General features: G+C 46.2%; 1 protein-coding gene across 2 annotated transcripts in view; it reads left to right on the forward strand.

Annotated features, from left to right (window-relative positions):
* CASR (calcium sensing receptor) overlaps positions 1-20,303 on the forward strand; it is a 150,381-nt gene that overhangs the window by 79,295 nt on the left and 50,783 nt on the right. For both annotated transcript variants that reach the window (XM_019516078.1, XM_019516079.1), the window contains 2 exons: positions 10,161-10,467; positions 15,066-15,941. In XM_019516078.1, coding sequence (XP_019371623.1) covers positions 10,161-10,467; positions 15,066-15,941 — 1,183 coding nt within the window. The remainder of the gene's footprint in view (positions 1-10,160; positions 10,468-15,065; positions 15,942-20,303) is intronic.

A 20,303-nucleotide genomic window follows, 5' to 3' on the forward strand; every position in this document is an offset into this window, starting at 1 on the left:
GCCTCCGTGCTCTTGAGTAAGGAGTTCCCCATTGTATAAGGCCTAAATCAGGCCTAACCCGAAAAGGCCTCTAAGAGGTAGCCAACCTGACACCCTGGAAGGGGGGTCAGTGTCTCAGAACCCGGAAGCTATGACCTATTGCATTTGTTGCAATTTGTTACCACAGAAAAGGGGAACTGCCCTGAGCTGACCCTCTGGCCTGGAAAGTCCTGGACTTGGCAGGATGCAAAGATTGCAAAAATTAAAATTGGAAAATAACTGCTTGTAAAATGAAATAACAGCTTGGCTCTAATCCCAGAAAAGGCAGTAAGGGTAAAAGTGAAACCCCCCTTTTGGGGGAAACAAGGGGGAGAGCAAAGGTACTTAAAGTTGAAGGGAGTTGGGTCCCAGTGGGAACTGCTTCGGGGAGGACAAAGCTGAGGACCCGATAAAGAAGGCAGTCTCACCACCCTGGATGCAGGGTGGGGTTCCCAAGACCTATCAGGTAACAACTGGGGATAGGGTGTGGAGTGCCTTTCCTCCAGCCTGACGCACTTGCAGCTCAGAAGCTTGTTATGATGATTTCTATGTATGTTATTGATATTTCCTTGTAATAAAGAGCGGCACTTGAGTTTTACCTGGCGTAACTGGTGGGTTACTCACCTACCCCTGTTGGGAAGGGAAGGAGCCCCTAACAGGGGTTTAGGTACATCTCCCACTGTATCTTCATTGTCTTTTGTAAATCCTTCCTCTAATCAGTCCCTGTTCAGGCAGAGGTTGGGGGGTGGGGCAGGAAGTGAGTCCTTTGCAAGTCACACAGACTGCTTATTGTGCCAGGGTTCCCCAAGAATACAAAGCTGACAGGTAACAAGACCCCCCATTGATGGGGAGCTTGCATTGAGCAAGTATCCCCATCACATCCTTACTCCATGGCACAGGGTCTGTTCTTCAATCCATTGGAGCAGCCGCATCAGTCTCTTGATCCAGCAAATGAGCAGAACCAGACCAATTGCTAGTATAATTTGGAAACCAATGATCACCACAATGGGATGAAGCATGATATTCAAAAGACCTGTTGGTCCAGTGGCTCCACCCAAGCAAAGCCTCCCATCAGGGGTGATGGCCTGTGTCTTTAAATGTAGCTTCAAGCCTAGAGATCTCCTGGTTGTTGTGTTGAATCTTGAGTTTGAGTCTCTTAATGGCAGTGCTTTGTAGAGCTCAGGATAGGCATTCAAATGTTGTATAGTCCATATAGGCACAGTAAACTTAACATCACAACTAGTAATTGTGTTTATATTACAGAAACAGTGATTAACATAAGGCACCATGGGTTGAATCCAATGTCCGTTAATCAACACAGTATCATATCTTGTTCTTATGCACGTATATGCTTTACCAACATAGACAATAACAGATTCCCTTTTCTGGATAACATTGAAAGAACAGTGAGACTGATTCCCAGGTTGGAGGAACGTGATGAATGCTTCCCACAATGCCTGGTCTTCACATAAGTAACCCAAACCTTCTTTTCTCCTATACCCTCTTATGTTCACTATGTTCCACACATTATCTTTCTGCCAGGCCCAAGTGTTATGATCTCTGGAGTACATTGCCGAGTCATCGTCAATCTGTAATCCCAATGGGACTACTGGGTGGATTATTTTAATTTCCTTGCCTCCAACAGTTATCAGGAATAACTGCAAGCTCTGCTGGTGGTGGTTGTACAAGGAGTTAACTAATCTCCACCAGGGCTGGACGACTAATTCTTCTTCCATTACGTGAGGCCGAATGAGGCTGATTGATTCCATGGGATTTTGTCCCACTAAGACTTGCCAAATCACTCCCAGGATTATGTTTTGGGTGAGAGCCTGAGCTTGCTTGCATGCTGAAGCCAATGAGACATTATTTTGGAAGGACTGTACACCAGACATCATTAACCCTTCATCTCTTTCTATGAGTCCTTCCCATCCAGGAAATACCTTACTTATTAGCTGCTGTCCTTCGCTTAACTTTTTCAAAGATGCAGTTAACAGAGTTCCCATTTCCCCAATATTTTTAGTGACATATAATAGTTTATTAGCAAGAACTTCTATATTTGCAGCATCAATTAAAGAGACTTCTGTTCCCACAGGTGCATAATGGAACGGAGTCTGGTGTGGCCTTAGTTCCATAAGGAAACTTGAGTGGCTGCCTGGTGCAAAGCTTTCCCAGGGGCAGCCCGAGGTGTTGTTAGCAATGTAGAACTGGTAGTAACACTGTAGGGCCAGGGGCGTGCTCCCATTCCCAGAGTCTATGTATGTAATGCAGCAATTTCACTTCCTGCAGCTGACAAACACCTCCAGGCTCAGGGGTATCGTAGGTTCAGCATAGAGCCTGGGCAGCATCAGACCCCAGACTCTTAGGAGCACCAGGGTTCTGATGCAGCAGTGGGATATCATGGCTCATGTTTGGGACCCGTGACGGGGCAGAGAAGAGAAAAACAAAACTCCCCCTGTCCCATATATACTGGGAGAATCTGGGATCAACATTGCAAGACGAAAGTGGAGCAGTGACCTATGAGAGGGTGGCCATAACAAGTTGAGGACTTCTCTGGCCTTTTCCTGCCTCAGCATCAGGGTAGGCACTGACAAGCCCATCCAATGCATATTTTCCAGTGGCCCAAAGCCATTCCTTCTTGCTAGCCAAGAAGGATGTCCGATAGGATGGAGAGTGTTTATAATGTTCCTTGAGGGTCAGGCAGTTTATCCTTCAGTTCTTTGAGCTGTGAGGAATTAAACCATTTCCGCCAAGGTCTCCCACTTTTCCCATTCAGGATTTCAACCTGATAAATACTGGGGCTGGACTGATTCACAATTAAGCAGCAGCCATCCCAGGTGCGAGTCAAAGAATGCTTTTACACTGAAAACTTCCTATGCATTAATAGTTGGCCTATTTCCCATATCAAAGGAGGTCTTCCCCAGCCTAGTTTCTTGTCTGTATTTTGCTATACTATGCCTAACTGTGCTGCCACTTGTTTGTGGTAGAGCAGTTATCGTCTCCACTAGTGTTGGTACCCATTCATCTGTCACCACCTTCCCTTCCCATGCACTAGACAGTTCCACTCCCAGCCACCAACTCTCAGGCATGCATATACTTGTCTCTGAGGAGGCCAATTGAATGACAAAAGGGCAGGGCAGGGCCTGGATAAGCCAGGGCAAGAGTACACTAGCCAAATCACTAGCCAAATCTTGTTTCAAGGCGGCCAGGGCAGTCTGTTGGCCTGATTTCCATTCCCAAATCCTGTTCTTCTTTAATAATTGGTACAGAGACTTGGCTTTGTCAGAGAACATTTCAGTGAACTCTCTGGATAAATTAAGAGTTCCCAAGAGAGCTTGCAAGGAGTGTGCATCTGTGGGAGCAGACCGCTTTCCTATTGTTTCTACCCTTTGCTGATCTGGAGTCCTGCCATCCTTCCCAAGATACAGCCAGGTATTTCACTTGTTGCTGCACTAACTGAGCCTTTTCTCCATTTACCTTAAATCCAGTTTCCTGTACTATAGTCAGCACCTCCCTGGTGATTTCTCTGTTCATTTCTGAAGTGGAGGTGTATATCAAAATGTCATCCACATATGAAATTACATGCAAGTGGTGTTCAGGGCAGAAATGGTTCCACATTTTAGTAACATAGGCATGACCAATACTAGGGGAAGAATGGAAACCTTGGGGAGTTCAGCTGAAGGCATATTGTTGTCCCCTATAGGTAAAAGCAAACTTAAACCAGCATGAAGGATGGAGGGGTATAGCTATGAAAACATTAGCCAGATCAGTCACAGAGAACCATTTGGAGCCAGCTGTTACCGCTGCTAAGATCTCATTATATTTAGCTACTGCAGGGGTGGCTGAATTTAATGTCCAGAAGTCTGTTGTCATTCTGTAAGAGACCCTGTCTGCCTTAAGGACAGGCCATACTGGTGAATTGCAAATACTTTGCATAGGCATGAGCACTCCTTGTTCCAAGAGACAGTCTATAGTCTTGTTAATGCCTCCCTCTGCTGCAGCTGGGTATTTATATTGCCTTTAAGGAAGGGAATCTTTTCCTTCAGTCAAAACTATAGCGTTTATTTTTCTACATTTTGCCTTATTTTTAGTCCATACACTTCGGAAATTCTTGTATTCATGTGTAACAGGGGGCCTTCTCTGGGTCGATCTGCCAATGCCCCACCCACCTGTTTCTGGGCGAACCACCCACCCTCTCACCTGCCATGCCTTGTTGTTATCTAATTAATTATCTTAATTAGCCAGGAGGCTGTTCTTTTCTTGCCCTGATGCCAGGGGGCAATATCTGTGGCTCCATTCCTCCCTTACACCGTAGCCCAAGCCTTGCAGGTGGCATCCATAGCTGTTAATCCCACTGGCCCCACACAGGGCCCTAGAATCCTCCAGTTCAGACCCCAACTGGTTCCCTTCACTCACACAGCCTACCCCACCCTCATTCAGGCTACCTAGCTCCCTGAAACTATTTCCCCTCTCAGGCATGGTCCCCCCAGGACCTTTGGCCACACAGGCCCTGGCCTTGCCTCCAAGGCCAGTCAGAACCCCAGACCTCCAGCTCTGGGTGTCCCTCACAGTGGGCCCCTGGCCCTTTTGACCATTCTGGTCCTGGCCCCAGCATTGACCAGTAGAAGGGTCTCTGAGCCTCTAGCCCCACTCTCACTCCTGGGTCCACCTTCTGGCCCTACTAGTGGGTGACCCACCCAGTTGTGGGAGCTGGGGTTAAGGCACCCCAACCCACTTTTCACCAGGGTGGTAACTGGCCTGGCATTTTCTGGGGGTTCCCACAACACTGAGAGCCCCACCAGGCCACCCACTCCCAGCAGGGTGCAGTTTTAGGTCATGTCTGGGACCAGGCACCTCCTGACCATCCCCTACAGCTCCCCACCTTACCTCCAGACTGTTCTATGAAGCCTTACAACCAGGCAATATTACTGCCTCACCCCCCAGTAGGGGGCTGATCTGTTTATATAGGCAGCCTTGGATCTAAAATGGCTGCCACAGTCAAGCACCTGCTGGCTGCTTGGCTCAGGTCTTAAAGTGACCGGCACAAACAGTGCACGCCTACACAATGGATCACTAACAGAGGTTAGGGTAGCAGTGGGTGCCTTTACAGCAGCACAGCAATGCACAGCAGAGATCTCTGCAGGCCCCCCTTCTAACTTTCATAACACCCCATTGGTTAGATCCACAGTTAGTTGAAATGCCTGGAGGAAGGGAGCTCCTAGGATTCCCTTCCCATTTCCCTCATGAGCACAGCATTCTACTCATCCCTGTAACCTGTCAATTTGCAAGGGAACATCCTGCCAAACAAGAGCTTCCTGGATTTCACCCCCAGACCCACTGAGTGGTGGGTCTCCCTCCAGAGATCCACCGGGGACTGAGAATATTCACTGATGCTCCAATGTCCACTAGCATTTAGGCTAACATCCTGGGGTTACCCACTGTAGCCCTCACAGTGGGTCTCCCCAATACATCATACTGAAGTCTTGTGATCAGTTAGTATTGATCAGCAGACTCCATCAGGAGCCTCCACTCAGGAGAGGAGGTAGGGATCTAGCATTGACAGGGAGTGGGCATGGGGGACATGCTCCATGCTGGGGCAGCAGGCCTAGGGGCTGCTCCCTGCATTAACTCTGCTCTCCGCGTGGCCTGAGACAAAGATCAGTACACTAATGGGCTGGCGATCATATTTTCCCATATCCTCCCCTAAATTCACCAGCTCCTTCTGAAGCATTTTCCTAAGGATCTCCTTGGGTTGGCGTTGCCCAGGATTGTAAGAGATGGTGGGGCTAAAGTTGGGAGGGTGAGTGGCAGAGTGAGGACCATTATTTGCAATGGTGATAGCCTGCACAGGCTCTGATGAAATCTTTTTACCTGCTTGTCTTTTTAAAACTCCAGTCTCTCACAGCAAATCTCCTGCCTGTTTGATTTTTGCCACTAGTTCATTCCAGGTGAGGTGTTCTAAATCCACCACCCCATGGTCATTTTTTTCTGAGAATTTAACCCTGCATAGGTGCTCTGTACCAATTCAGGTCCCTGATAATGGAGAGTGATAATGCCTGCATTTTCTGGGGCAATGAATCAGAAAGAGATGCCAGCATTTTCTTTTGAATTAGATAAGCTTCTGGGGCTTCTCCTGGTTTCTGCTCTTCCATTATATAGAGTTTCTTAAGGGAAGAAGCAGGCAGTAATATTTTAAGAGCACTTATCATCCATTCCTGGGGTCCAGCGGCAGTCTGCTCCCAAGAACCTATGCCTATGTCCAGAGCATCTGCATCACAAGGGGAGGCACATAACAAAGCTAACTGTGTTAAGTCCATGCCATCAGCAGAGGGGTACATTTGCCAAATGCTATCTAGCCACGCAATGGTGGTGTCATGGTTGAGTGCCCCCAGTCTCTCAGCCATAGCCTTGGCTTGACTAAGAGACCATCTCACCACATCGTTGACCATCTCTGTTGTGGGAAGATCAGCTCCTGCAACTAAGTGTTTAACCTCCCTTGTGGAAACAGGTGCAATGTTATGGATGCGGGGCCAATCAGGGTTGAATGGGCCTTTGGGAAATGCATCAGGAGTAACTCTATTTTCCAAGGGGAATCAAAGTCACAATCCTCTCTTTACCTTACAGCTGCTACCACCCCCTTATAGGCACTAAGTTGGGCACACAATTTACTGATCTCTGCCTCACACTCCTGATGGCTTGCTGCTGCCTTGTTGTCATCTGCCAGGAAACAAGTTGCTGCTCTTGCCTCTCCTAACAAAACTTTTGTGTGTGTTAACTCTTCCCTATACTGCTCTGCATTCCTGCTTGCCTTGTCTCTCTCCTCTTATATATCTCTTAAGTCAAGTCACCATTTTAACCTTTTCTGCTATAAAGTCACAACCGTCCATCTCATATTCTTTTAAATGCTGTTGTAACTGCTCTCTCTCTCAAGCTCCAGTTCCTGCCTCCCCTTTAACATTCCAGCCATTTCCAAACATGCATAAAATAATGCCCATGCAGCAGCCATGTCTTTTGCACTACCACTTGGCTTAAGGGTTGTGCAGCTCTGTTCAAAGATCAGACTCGCTTCAGTCAGGAGATTCTCACCCTTGAAGCACCTCCTTTCCAAGGGGCATTTCCCCTTCTTCATTAGCCATCTTTTTAACCTGCTAGTTTTCTCCTTTCTCAAGCAAGCAGAGACAACTCAACTTCCTGTATCACTACCTAAAAGGCTCTTCCACACAGTCACTTAAATTTCATACTGATACAGTATTGCTCTACAATCTTATTTCTAAAGCACAACTCTTAACTTTTCATGGCATGGTCCTAAAGTTATGCTAAGCACAATTCTTAACTTAAAAGTTACAGGAGGTTACCAAATAGTCTATGAGAGAGGTGCCTTGCTACAGGAGCTTGGTCTGATAGGAAAGAAAAGAGAGGGGAAAAAAAGAAAGCGAAAGCTTTCTCAGGTCTGTGCCTCAGTTTCTCCACTGCAGCAACTACTCAACAATTACCTCATGATTAGGGTCATGTGCTACCCAGCCTTCTCCACCAATTTGTTACCAGGTTTGCCCATCCCATTGGGGTGCACTGATTTATTAGAGTTACATTTCTGGGGTCATTGTAATTCTATCAATGTGCTGCTTGTGTCACGTGTTTCTATATGGAGCTGTATCTCTCCTTTCTGCAAGTCCTCATTCCCAATGGAGCTACCCTGCAGGGTTCAGTTTCAGTGGGGCTGGGTTCCTCCAGCTACTGAATCAATTAAACACATAAACACATGTAGGTTAACAGAGCACATCTGAGTCACCCGAACCTCAGCACAGGAATAAAGTATGTCTGAGCCAGCTGGGTCAGTCACCATTTACAGGCTGACCCCCTCATATGCCACAGCTCAACACAGCAGGACCATCAATAAAAAACAGTTAGACACACACACATAGGTTAATAAGGTACCTCTGAGTGGGCAGGGTTATTCAGCACTTCCAAGCTGACACCTCATGGGCCCTGGCTCAGCACCCCCTTATTTCAGCAGGACAGTAATAAATGCAGTTAGACACATGTACACACACACTAGCAGGGTATGTTTAAGCAGGCTGGGTCCTATCAGCACTTTCAACTGATACCCTCATGTGCCTCAAAACTCATCACGTCCCAATCTCATCATAAGTGTCCTAGTTGTAACTCCCTTGATGAGCAGACCCCACAGGGTCTTTGGGCTTTACAGGGATCTTTGGCACAGGTAAAAAAAAAAGCATTGCCACAGAGCAGGTGGGGGGCTAGAGGAGAAGGAAGAGTAAATGAGGTTCATACTCCATATGTAACAGAAAGTGCTTCCTCATTCTACCAGAGTCACTTCTGGAGCTCTTTGGCCATTTTGGGGGCATTTCAAAAAACCTGTGAGTCTGTCCCCCTCACACTTTGAAGCACTAATAGGTCTTTGAAATGCTTCACATGTGACATCCATCCACACCCTTAGACAAAAGGAAGATGAAATATTTAAGATACCATGGAGGTTGCACATTCTTCAGCAGACTCTGTTCTGGTAACATAGAACCTCTCACTAGCAGGCTTACTGCAAGGACAGGGACAGGGACAGGGAGTTTGCACAAAGGCAGAAGGGTATGCTTACTGATATTGTAGATTCTTCTGTCCAAGATGATCAGTCTCCAAGAATTGTGAATATCAATCAGAGCTCTTCAGGTTTGTTCCTAATTACAGTTTGCAAATATTGCTAGCTCTGCCAAGGATTTTCTCTTTCCCTTCAATGGCACATACCAATCATGTTATGCAGATACAGAACAAAGTTCTCAGCAATCTGACCCTGCATACTGACAGAAGTGTGCAGATAAGTTCTCTTTGTGCTTCAGCAGGAAGAAAAACACAGGTTCTTTGGACAGGAAGGAATTTATTACTGTCCTCAAATATGATAGACCCTTCAGCCCTGTGTATGTAAGCAGGATTTACCCTTTGGAAGAATCTGGTTCCATATGTACCTGAATTACCTTTGGGGACTAACTTAAGAGAGAATGCTCTTTTACTTTACGCACCCAAATTGTAGTTATCAATTGCCGTGTTGACTCTTGAAACTCCAGTCCTCGTTGTTTAGCTGGCCTCCAGGGCAGCCAAGAGGGAAGTACAAGGGGCCATGAGTAAGCAATGAAACTGGAGGGCATATGGCTTCATGAGATGGTCAGAAGCTTCTCCATTGTACTACTCTGCGTGCATTTTATCTAGTAAGTTCAAGGGGTAGTGTCTCAGCTTCCAAAAGGGCACTGCAGAGGGTACTGGATAATGCCTAACCTAGGGTCTGGTGGTTAGTGTGCTATACTGTGAGATCAGAAAGCTATGGGTTCAAACCCTCTCTAGGTGACAAAGGCCTAGAAACTAAAATACAGGAAGGAAAGTCCCTCTTTCTCACCCAGTTTTTATCTGGCTACAAGTTCATGACTTGAACTTGGATACATGCATTCAGAGCTACATAGCTGCCTAGCACAAGTGCAGGTAATTGAGCGTGCTCAGTTGCCATGAGGATGTTTGTTGACCCTTGTGAATCCACACTGAACATGGAATGGGATTGCAACCTGTGTCTAAGTGCCAAAAACAGCAGTCTCACACTGGGTAAGTGCCATTTGGGTATGCAGAGTGAAATAGGACTCTGCACTAAATAATTATTTTGCTTTGTTTCCAGAAAGGTCTCCAGGTTACTAATGGCAAGACTGATCCAATGTTCCAAGTTTGATCTCCTTCCTTTTCCCAGGCTGAGGGACTTAGCAATCCAAACCCAGCTCCAGACCAGAACCAAAACAATACACCTAAACCTCCCAGATTTGTAGATTAGAAATCCAGATCCAAATTTTGAAGCATAGACATTTCTTTTCTTGGGATCTGTTCCTATGTCCACTGCAAACATGAGCTAACCTCCCATTAAATTCAATAGAATGCAAGACAATGCTGTAGATGCTGTATACTGCTTTTGACTTTGGTGTCTGAAACCTTCCTCTTCTATATCCACAACATCTCTGAAACGCTCTCTCTTGCCTACTCTCTCTATTGCCCACTGTCTTGTTCACATGCTCTAAAACAGTACTCTTTCTTGTCCTGCCATGCTGTTTCCCTCTTTCTCTTCTTCCCCTTTTCTCTTAATTTTATTTCTCTCATTTTAGGTATAATTTCCGAGGATTCCGCTGGTTGCAAGCTATGATCTTTGCCATAGAAGAAATAAACAGTAGTCCAACTCTTCTTCCCAACATGACCTTGGGATACAGGATATTTGATACCTGCAACACTGTCTCTAAAGCCCTGGAAGCCACACTGAGTTTTGTGGCCCAGAACAAGATAGACTCCCTGAACCTGGAGGAGTTCTGCAACTGCACAGATCACATCCCATCAACCATAGCTGTAGTGGGGGCCACTGGTTCCGGGATCTCCACTGCAGTGGCCAATCTGCTGGGACTCTTTTACATACCTCAGGTACAGTATATTTTTATCTTGTTTAGCTTTCAAGGATGGATTACATCTTGGGGCTAGTCTACTCCATCAGTCTAAGAAGGCCAGTGCAGAGAGAGGCTACTTTTGTAGATGGTGTGGCAGGGCACCTTCGGTGTCTGCTGCTTTAAAGCTTGAGCAGGCAGCAGAGCAGCCTGCAGGTGACTGCAGTGCCAATCGGGGGGGGGGGGGGGTCACATGACCATCAGGATGCCACTTAATTGTAGGAGGGGCCTGAGCAGTAAAGCCAGCAGTTTCTGGTGGGAGTCAGTAAGAGAACATCGCTAGCCAGAGTTGCTGCTCCCAGAACACCTGGAGGCCAAGGATAGGAGCTATGGGGATGGAGGAAGTTCCTGGTCCTGGGGCATGACCTAAAACTACACCCTGCTGGGGTTGGATAGTGTAGTGGGGCTGCCTGGGGCAAGGCAGTCTGCAGGAAATGGAGACACCTGTGCCTCCCTAGTGAAAGGTTAGTATGGGGCACCAGAAAGCCTCAGTTCCTGCTGCCTTGTGGATGACCCTGTGGAGGGGAATGGCTAGGGAAGCACACCCCAACAGCAAAGCACAGGTCCATCAGGGGGTAGTGAAATAGTGGTCCCAGTGAGGGGGCAGAGTAGGAGTCAGCAGCCATGTAGAGTAGGGCCTTAGGGGGTCTGAAGGACTGCACATGGGCTGACCATAGTAGCTGGAGTTGAGGGCCCGGTGAGGTGGTAGGAAGCCCAGGCATGTCTAAGGACACCTGAGGCCAAGTTGGGCCAGAGACCAAGTGAAGCCCAGTTAAGGGACCAGGGAAGTAATAGTGGAATTGAATGTCATCTGCGTGGCATGAGACACAGTATAAGGGAAGGTTCGGAGCCATGTATTATACCCTAGGCATTGGGGCATTAAATGGGCAGCCTCCCACATTGTTTCGTCTGGTATTATGCCAAAGCATGGTAGGCAAATTAGGGTGAACTGCCTTAGACAGTTGGGTGGGCTGATGATGAAACATGGCCCCAAGATGGCCTCCTGTCACAGATGGGTTTGTTTTTGTGGTATGGACAGGAAAATAAATGAACCATATTATGGAATCATGTTGCAGCCTACAGACCTAGCTCTAATACAAACAAACAAACAAGCATGCCTTTTAGAGTACCACGCTAACACATGAATCACAGGCATTTAGGACAACACGTCACAATGTATATAACACAAATATTCCTTTCATAAGCATTTTGTGGCAAGACAGGCTGAATACTCTTGGGGTAAAATGGGCTAGATTTCAGTCTCAGTAGGTGCTTGGCCTACATGTACTCTCTGAACTGGTATAGCTTTAGACAGTGGCACTGCATGCTTCCATTTCCTCTTCACCAGTTTGATTTGGCCCTGCCCTGGATAGACCAGAAGCTTCCCATGCCTATTCAGACCTTTACTTCTCAGAAGAGGCTGCTAGACTGTGATGGTGGTATTTTTTATGTGAGTGTTGTCCTTGTGGAGCAAGGATTTCTTAGGGTGATCTATTTCATTGGATCAACTGTGTAGTTGAGATAGAGTTAGCCAACTGGAAATTAGTCTGAGACCTACCAAGTTCATTTCACAAAGGCCATCAGAGGGAGAGAACAGTAATAATTACCTGCCTCAGCTTTTACAGACAGGCTGGAGAGGTGTCTGCATAATACCTGACCTACGCCCTGGTAGTTAGAACACCATGCTGGGAAGTTAGGGAGATGTATGCTCAAACCCCTAGAAGACAGGTCTAAGACTGTCTTCTTAGACCTAGGCAAGTGCCCTGACCACTCAGGTATTGGAGCTAAAGAATGGTGAGGCCCTCTTATTACTGTTTTTTTTCCAGGCTACAATTCAGGATTTACGCTGTAGTACATGAGCATGGAGCCACATGCCTGGCCAGTTAGAGCACAGGCTACTGAACCTATACCCATATACCCTAGCCATAAGCTTAACACACCCACACTGGATGGAATGTGGGATTGCAAATAGTATGTAAGCACTAGAAAACTGCCATTTGCACATATAGCATGAAATAGAATTCTGCCCTAAGTCCAGTCCAATCCAGTTCACTTCTCACACTATCAGATGTCTATGGCAACGGTTGGGTCCCAACTAATCCCATCCTGGTCCACTTCTTTTAATTTATTCAAGCTTCTGATCTATAAAGCTGGTGCTTTCATAATTATCAAAATGTGAAGAATCCCTTTGGGTCAACCTCTCTTTCTTTTGTCCAGGGTTCAATAAACAGAGCTTACTTAGGATGCCAGTTGTTTAGCATTCTCAAAGCATGGCCCAGGTAAGCCCACATCCCCCAGTACATTGTGTCACAGCTGTGGGGAGTTGTCTGCTCCAAGATGTCAACATTTTTTACTCTGACCATTTTAGTCTGAATACCTTGCATAGGCAGCCCTAGTGAAAAATACTAAGCTTCCATTGGAGAGACTTGCTGCTGTTTCATGACTTCCGCTCATACGAAAGCAGGCTGAGTTCATTTTTACCAAAAATCTGCAGGATTTATCTACCCACTTGAGTCCCACCATATATATTCCAATAAGTATTCTTTGCATGAATTGATCACAGTTGCTGTGCTTACAAGAAGAGCTTCTGTGACTGTGCGACAGACCTTTGTCATAGCTTGCAAACTGTCGTGAGAGAAAAGGGCTCTTCATCTAGAAGAGAGCGTCTCCCTATATGAGGAGAAAAGGGAGGAAGAGGATCCTGTATGGTGACATTCTACAGTTACTTATTTTACCAAAATCTGAGTTCCTGGCTCACATCAATAACCATGCTCAGGAGATTTGACAAGTGATCTTGCATAGTGTCTATGTTAAGAGAATATTTCTAGCCAGGTAAGAGTACAGAACTAAAGAAGGTCCAGACAAAGGCATAATCAAGGATGACTAGTGGTATGGAGGGGCTTGCATATGAGGAGAGACTAAAGAGGCTAGGCCTATTCAGTATAGAAGAGAGATGCTTGGGGGGTGAATGATAAAAGTTTACCAAACACTAAATAGTGAAAGAAAGGTAAATATAGAGATGTGTTATTTACCATCTCGCACAATATAGGAACTGATAATCATAACATGAAACTAGTAGGTAGTAAGTTTAAAACTAACAAAAGGAAGTTCTTTTTCATGCAACATGTAATTAACGTATGGAACTCATTGCCACAGGGTGTTGTAGAAGCTGTTTAACCAGATTCAAAAAGGAATTGGACAAATTCTTGGTGGAAGGGGGCATCAGTAGCTATTGAATATGGGAGTTAGGAGTGTGACTTATGAATCAAAACTTCCTGAACCTTAAATGCTGGAGGCTGCAAGTGGGAGAAGAATAAGAGAAAAGTCTTGGTCATACCCTGTTCACTCTCCCTTTTCAGCGTCCACTCTCTGCCACTGTGAGATACAGGATACTGGGCAAGATAGACTTATGGCCTGACCCTGTAAATGGAAGTTCTTATGTTCTTATGTAAGGACTTCTGGTCCTTTAACATTCTAGAGAGGGGCTCAGCTTATGTTTGTATCCAGTGTCATAAACTGGATTGAGCTGATGCTCAGTGGACATTGTATTGCACTTTTTTTCCCCAGTGTCCTCACAAGTGTCTTCAAAAATGAAGGTGATATTTAACAACACAGTAGAATATCTGAATAGCTTGGATAAATTGTGTTCTGATTTTTATGTATTTAGTTTTTATCTTGGTTGTTTAGTTTTTATCTTGGTATGTTATCAGAGCCCAAAAGTGCAGAACATGGGCATTTTCAGAAAACATAAAAGCAATTTCTATAAAATAGGCAAATTGCATCAGTAGCCATATGGTAGGAGGAGTATAACTTCTACTTTGTGCTGGTGTCATGAGGGTGGATGGTGGAGATAGGTGAGGGACAAGTACTGTACCTACTGTCCTGCACCTCGCAGTTATTCAGTGAGAAAAAAAAATCACATATCCAAAGTAGTTATACTGGCACACAAATTATGTGTAGATCTGACCTTAAATAACTTCTAAAACAAAAGCTATTAGGTAGCATATCTAGTAATGTTTCTTGCTATGCAGTCTTCCAGAAACTCTGCTGTCACTACCACAAACAATTGTTCAGCTTTTCCAGCGGGGCAGTTGAGGTTGTGATGCTGATGATAGTCTGCCATATCTATATTCAGAGTGGGACAGAGACATTTTTATCTAAACTGAGGTGCATATCTCTGGCTTACTCTAATGACAAGTTATTGTTTTTTCCAGATCATCATGAAATGCTCTTGTGTATGTGTGATCCATCAGTGGCATGCATCTCAGTCCATTTCCTCAGACCTCAGTCCTGCTAGGTGCATAAATGTCTATTGGGCTGACTGAAATAGATTGGACATATATGTTAATGCAGGATGTTCAATAATATGTGCTCACATTTTAGGTTCCTGCTGAAAAGCTCAGTTTTATACATACATTTTCTCAAAAGAAAGTGATTTGCCGAGTATGATACCCTACTCTGTCTCCATTGCCATCTCAGATTATACAGACTGATGGTGACCACTAGATAAGACTAACCAATTTATTTCTATGCAGCTTATTTAATGATCCACATTGCTTGTTCTCTATCTTCCCACAGGTCAGTTATGCCTCATCCAGCCGGCTCTTAAGCAACAAAAACCAATTCAAATCCTTCCTCCGCACAATTCCCAATGATGAGCATCAAGCAACTGCAATGGCAGACATCATTGAGTATTTCCGATGGAACTGGGTGGGCACTATTGCAGCTGATGATGACTATGGCCGGCCAGGGATTGAAAAGTTCCGGGAGGAGGCAGAAGAAAGGGACATCTGCATTGATTTCAGTGAGCTTATTTCACAGTACTCAGATGAGAAGGATATCCAGCAGGTAGTGGAGGTCATCCAGAATTCCACTGCTAAAGTGATCGTTGTCTTCTCCAGTGGCCCAGACCTGGAACCTCTTATCAAAGAGATAGTCAGGCGTAACATCACTGGCCGAACCTGGCTGGCAAGTGAGGCTTGGGCTAGCTCGTCCCTGATAGCCATGCCAGAATTCTTCAGTGTCATTGGCAGTACCATTGGATTTGCACTGAAGGCAGGACAGATCCCAGGGTTTCGTAAGTTTCTGCAAAAGGTCCATCCCAATAATCCTACCAACAACGGCTTTGCCAAAGAGTTTTGGGAGGAGACCTTTAACTGCTACCTCCCAGATGGGCCCAAGAATTCCCCAGCATCAGGCTCCTTCCACAAGAGCCATGAAGAAAGCAGTGGAAACAGCACAGCTTTCTTCCGTCCCCTGTGCACAGGGGAGGAGAACATCACCAGCGTGGAGACACCATACATGGACTATACACACTTGCGGATATCCTATAATGTGTATTTGGCAGTGTACTCCATTGCACATGCTTTGCAGGATATATATACCTGCACTCCTGGGAAAGGGCTCTTCACTAATGGATCATGTGCAGACATTAAGAAGGTTGAGGCCTGGCAGGTAAGTTTCAGTAGTACAAGGAATGTCTCTGCTGTATGTCAAATAGAATAGCTACTATATCCACAGGCCATCCCCAGTGCTAGCAAGGGAGGGGTTCCCTTTGTTTGATCCTATACAAACAAGTGGGACTGGTGAGAGATGAGAACCTAGATCAATGAGCAAGGATACATTTTTAGGGTTCAGCTTGTTGAGTATTTCTTACATCTTTTGCATTTCTGCAGCAACCATAGGTACAGAACAGATTTTTTTTCCAGTGTCTTATATATAAACCCAACCTAGAGCAGTATGAATACTGAAGGAAAATAATTAGCAAATATTAGGTCTTTGTTTTGATGGGGGGGGACAGGGCACAGGTGACACAGCAGAGGAGTGGCAGAGGAGGACAGGAGCACACACACCTCCCCAGATTTCTCTACCTACAGAGGGGCGTGGGGCATGGGGCTGCAGCTGGGCCAGACCAGCTCTGTGCAGAAGCAGCCTCCATGGCCCAGCAGGCAGGACCTGCTATGGCAGGGCATGCTGTGCTGCCATGGCCACCAAGGTGAGGCTCAGTGGCATGGAGTTGTGCCCCCACTGCTGCAGGGTGGGTAGGGGGCACCTCGCCTTAGCAGCCATGGCAGTGTGGCATGCCCTCCCACTGTGGGTCCTGTCCACCAGGTCATGGAGGCGGCTCCTGCCCACAGCTGGTCCAGCCCAGGTGCAGCCCGCACCTCATTGTGGGTGCAGAAATCTTGGGGATTCCCTGCCCTCCTGCTGCATCACCCGTGCCCCCCCCCGGTAGACTTATCTGGAGGGAGCTGCAGGAGTTCTTCTCCACCACCCTGCCTAGTTGCCACATGCATGTGCACACGCACACATGCACATGGTGCCTCCTGCCCCCTGCTCCCCACAACCCCAAGCAGCCCCTTGCAGATTGGAACTCTGCAAAGGGGAGCCGACTGTTTCCCAGGTTTTATAGGAGAAAACCCACATTTTTCCGCAGCAAACAAAAACCAGATCCCTGCTCATGAGTAACATACAATAGGAGGAAAGTCGCATTTGGAAGGGAAGGATTACTGGGGAAAAAATAGTCTCTATTAAAGGTCAGTCTTTTCAGTTGACCAGAGATAATCTCAATGTTGATCTGATAATACCTGCAAGGAAGAGAGATTTCTGATCCTAAAGGAGTCATTAATTTAGAATACAGTGGTAATATGAGAACAAATAGTTGCATTGCAAGCTGAGTTTACTCAAATTAAGATTTAATTAAGATGCTTATTGTTAACAGTGAGTAAAATTAGCAATTAGAATAGCTTATTTTTGGAGGTTATGTATTCTCTATCAAAAAGTAGTCATCAATGGCCAAATGTCTAGTTGCGAAGAGGCATCAAGTAGAGTTCCCCAGAGGCCTGGCCTGAGTCCAGTACTGTTTAATATCTTCATTAATGATTTGGATGATGAGATTAAATGTACATTTAGCAAGTTGAGTGATATTGCAGACAGTGTAGAGGGTAAGGCTAGGATCATGAATGACCTGGATAAACGGGAAATATGATCCCAAAAAAAATCAATTGAATTAAATTCAGTAAGGATAAGAGCAAAGGCCTGCACTTGGAATGGTATAATTGCTTGCACAGATACAAACTGGGGAATGACTGGCTAGGCCACAGCACTGCAGAGAAGGTCCTGGTGCTTAAACAGTGTGCTCTTGTTGCAAAAGAATCCAACTGTATACTGGGTTATATGAACAAGAGTGGCACTTGCAAATCAAAGAAAGTTATCTTCTGCTGTACTTGGCACTGGTGAGGTCTCGCTTGGAGTACTATATCCAGTTTAGGGCCCTATGCTTCAAGAAAGATATAGACAGATAAGACTGAGTTCAACAGACAGCATCAAAACTGATTAGAGGCCTGGAAGGCATGCCTTACATGGAAGGGCTGAAAGATTTATTTAATCTGGAAAAGAGAAGCCTGAGAGGGGATTTGATAAGTCTTCAAATACCCAAAGGGTGATTATGAAAAGCAGAATGGACAGTCACGTGGCGGGATGGTTTAGTCAGGAATGATCCTATCTTGAGCAGGGGTGACGGACTAGATGACCTCATGAGGTCCCTTCCAGCCCTGCTTTCCTATGATCCTATGACTATGGTCAATCCTACTAGTAAATTTATAGCCCTTTTTCTACTTCAGAAGATTTTAACACTGTGGCTAGAAAGAGTTGTCCACACTCTCCTGCCACCCCATGTAGAAACTCCCCTGGCCTCAGGGTCCCAGATTCTGGGGGAAGAGGGCCCCGTGTGCCCCATCCCAATTTGATTCATATGCCTACAAGTGGAGAAACCCACACTTCCAGACCTGGCCACATGTCACAGCATGGGGAAAATCCTCCAGCAGGAGAAGCAAAATGCACCAGGCACCAGTGTGACTATCATCATGCCGCTCCTGGGTCAGGGACCACATACAAATAGAGGGGGCAAACATAGGGCAGCCCTCTGCTCTGTGCTTGCAGACCTATACCAGGGGAATGATCCCCCATCACAGCATGCAAGTGAAGGGGGGAATCTCTCTGCACTTGCAGAGGCATGCTGGGAGAATGATTCCCTCGGATACAGGTGTGGAAAGCGCAGAGTAGGGAATTCCTCTAGGACAGCAGTTCCCACTCTGTGGTATGCATACCACCAGCGGTACTCAAACAACCTGTCTGTGGTACGCATTAACAGATTTATTATAATTACTTTAGATGACAAAAATTTGCTAGTGATGTTTAAGGTTGTATCATTTTAAATTGGTGGTGCACAATCTGTCAGAGTTTGGGAACTGCTGCTGTAGGGGTCCCCCCCTCCACTTGCATGTGGCGCCCCAGCCCAAGGACAGCAGTGAGAAGAGTGCACCAAGTGTTAGCATGCTTATCATACTGCCATCTCCAGGTCAAGGGCCATGTGCACAAAGAAGGGCAAATCCCTTGGGGTGCTCTCCACCCCAAGCTTTGTAGACCTGCAGCAGGGGAATCATCCATTTAGCACAGTGGTCACTAACCAGTAAATCTCGATCCACTGGTAGATCTCGGAGCCTCTTGGAGTCGATCCCAGGCTGGGGGAGGGTGGGGGAGGCTGAGTACCTGTGTGCATGCAGCTGAGAAGGCATGTGCCCCAGCCCAGCAGGCTAGTCAGTGGGGGAGGGAAGGGGCAGGGGCTTGATCGAGGCCCCCACAGTGAGGGACACTGCCGCAGAGGCAGGAGCAGGGATAAGTTGAGTGGGGCTCCGGCCAGGACTTACCTGCTGGGGAGGCACACCCCCAAATAATTTTTTCTCCCTCTGCCTCAATCTGCTCCCCCCTTCGCTCCCCACAGACTTACCTGCTGGGTAGGCGGTGGGGGGGAGGAGGATAGCAGTGCACGGTAGATCTTGGGCTGCTTTTAAATGCCAAAGGTGATCTCCTACTTAAAAAGGTTGGAGACCACTGATTTAGTGTGTGTCTGCAGGTGCAGAAGGCTTCCCACTCCATGTGCACACTGTGGCAAGAGAATTATTAACTGGGATTGATGTCAGGCTAACCAAACTATCAATAACATATTGAAGGCTGGGAGACCCAGGGTACTAGGCCAGAATGCAGGAACAGCAGCTGTCACAACTAGCCTGACCCCAGCCAGCCAAGGCACAGACCCTGGCTGTTATGCCTCTGCAGCCTGCAGTAATGATTATTACTGCGTAAAGTCAGGTAGAACATTAGAAACTTTCTGTACTTAAAGTTACCAATAAGTGCACTCTTCTTAAGAATGTGTTGTAAACTGTTCATGTTAACACCCATTTTGTCTCTAGTGTAGTCTATCCATCTGATTTTGGCAATCTGCAGTATTGAATTTGAAATCACTCAGGCTGTTTCCTAATCTCTTTCTTAGAAATTTCTGCTGTTCTTAATGAAGGTAGGGGGTGCATTTGTATCTCTCTCTACTGCTCTTAAGGTCACACTGTGACTTCTCATGAAGAGCGGCTGTGAGCTAGGGTTCTGTTGTTTTCAGTAGTAAAGGCTGCTTGCAGATCAGTTCTGGTGGGTAAGGGAACAGTGTATGCAAGAGAAGAGAAGAACACAAAGGAAAGATGATTTTTTCTTTTTCCTGGTATTAACTATGAAATAAAAAAAAAAACTTTCCTTGACTCCTTGTATATTTCTGCTCCTTGTTCACTCTCCATCTCTCTTACTCTGCCACCTCCAATGCTAAAAGTTTTCTGATTGTTATTCATTCAGCTAAACTTCATAGATTCATAGATTCATAGATTAAGGGTCGGAAGGGACCTAGTAGATCTTCTAGCCCGACCCCCCGCCAGGGCGGGAGAACAACAAAAAACCCCAAAAAGAGAAACGGGACTCAAACGAGTCCAGCCA

Source organism: Gavialis gangeticus, unplaced genomic scaffold (assembly GCF_001723915.1).
Source record: "Gavialis gangeticus isolate Ggan-Ray unplaced genomic scaffold, GavGan_comp1, whole genome shotgun sequence".
Taxonomy (NCBI): domain Eukaryota; kingdom Metazoa; phylum Chordata; order Crocodylia; family Gavialidae; genus Gavialis; species Gavialis gangeticus.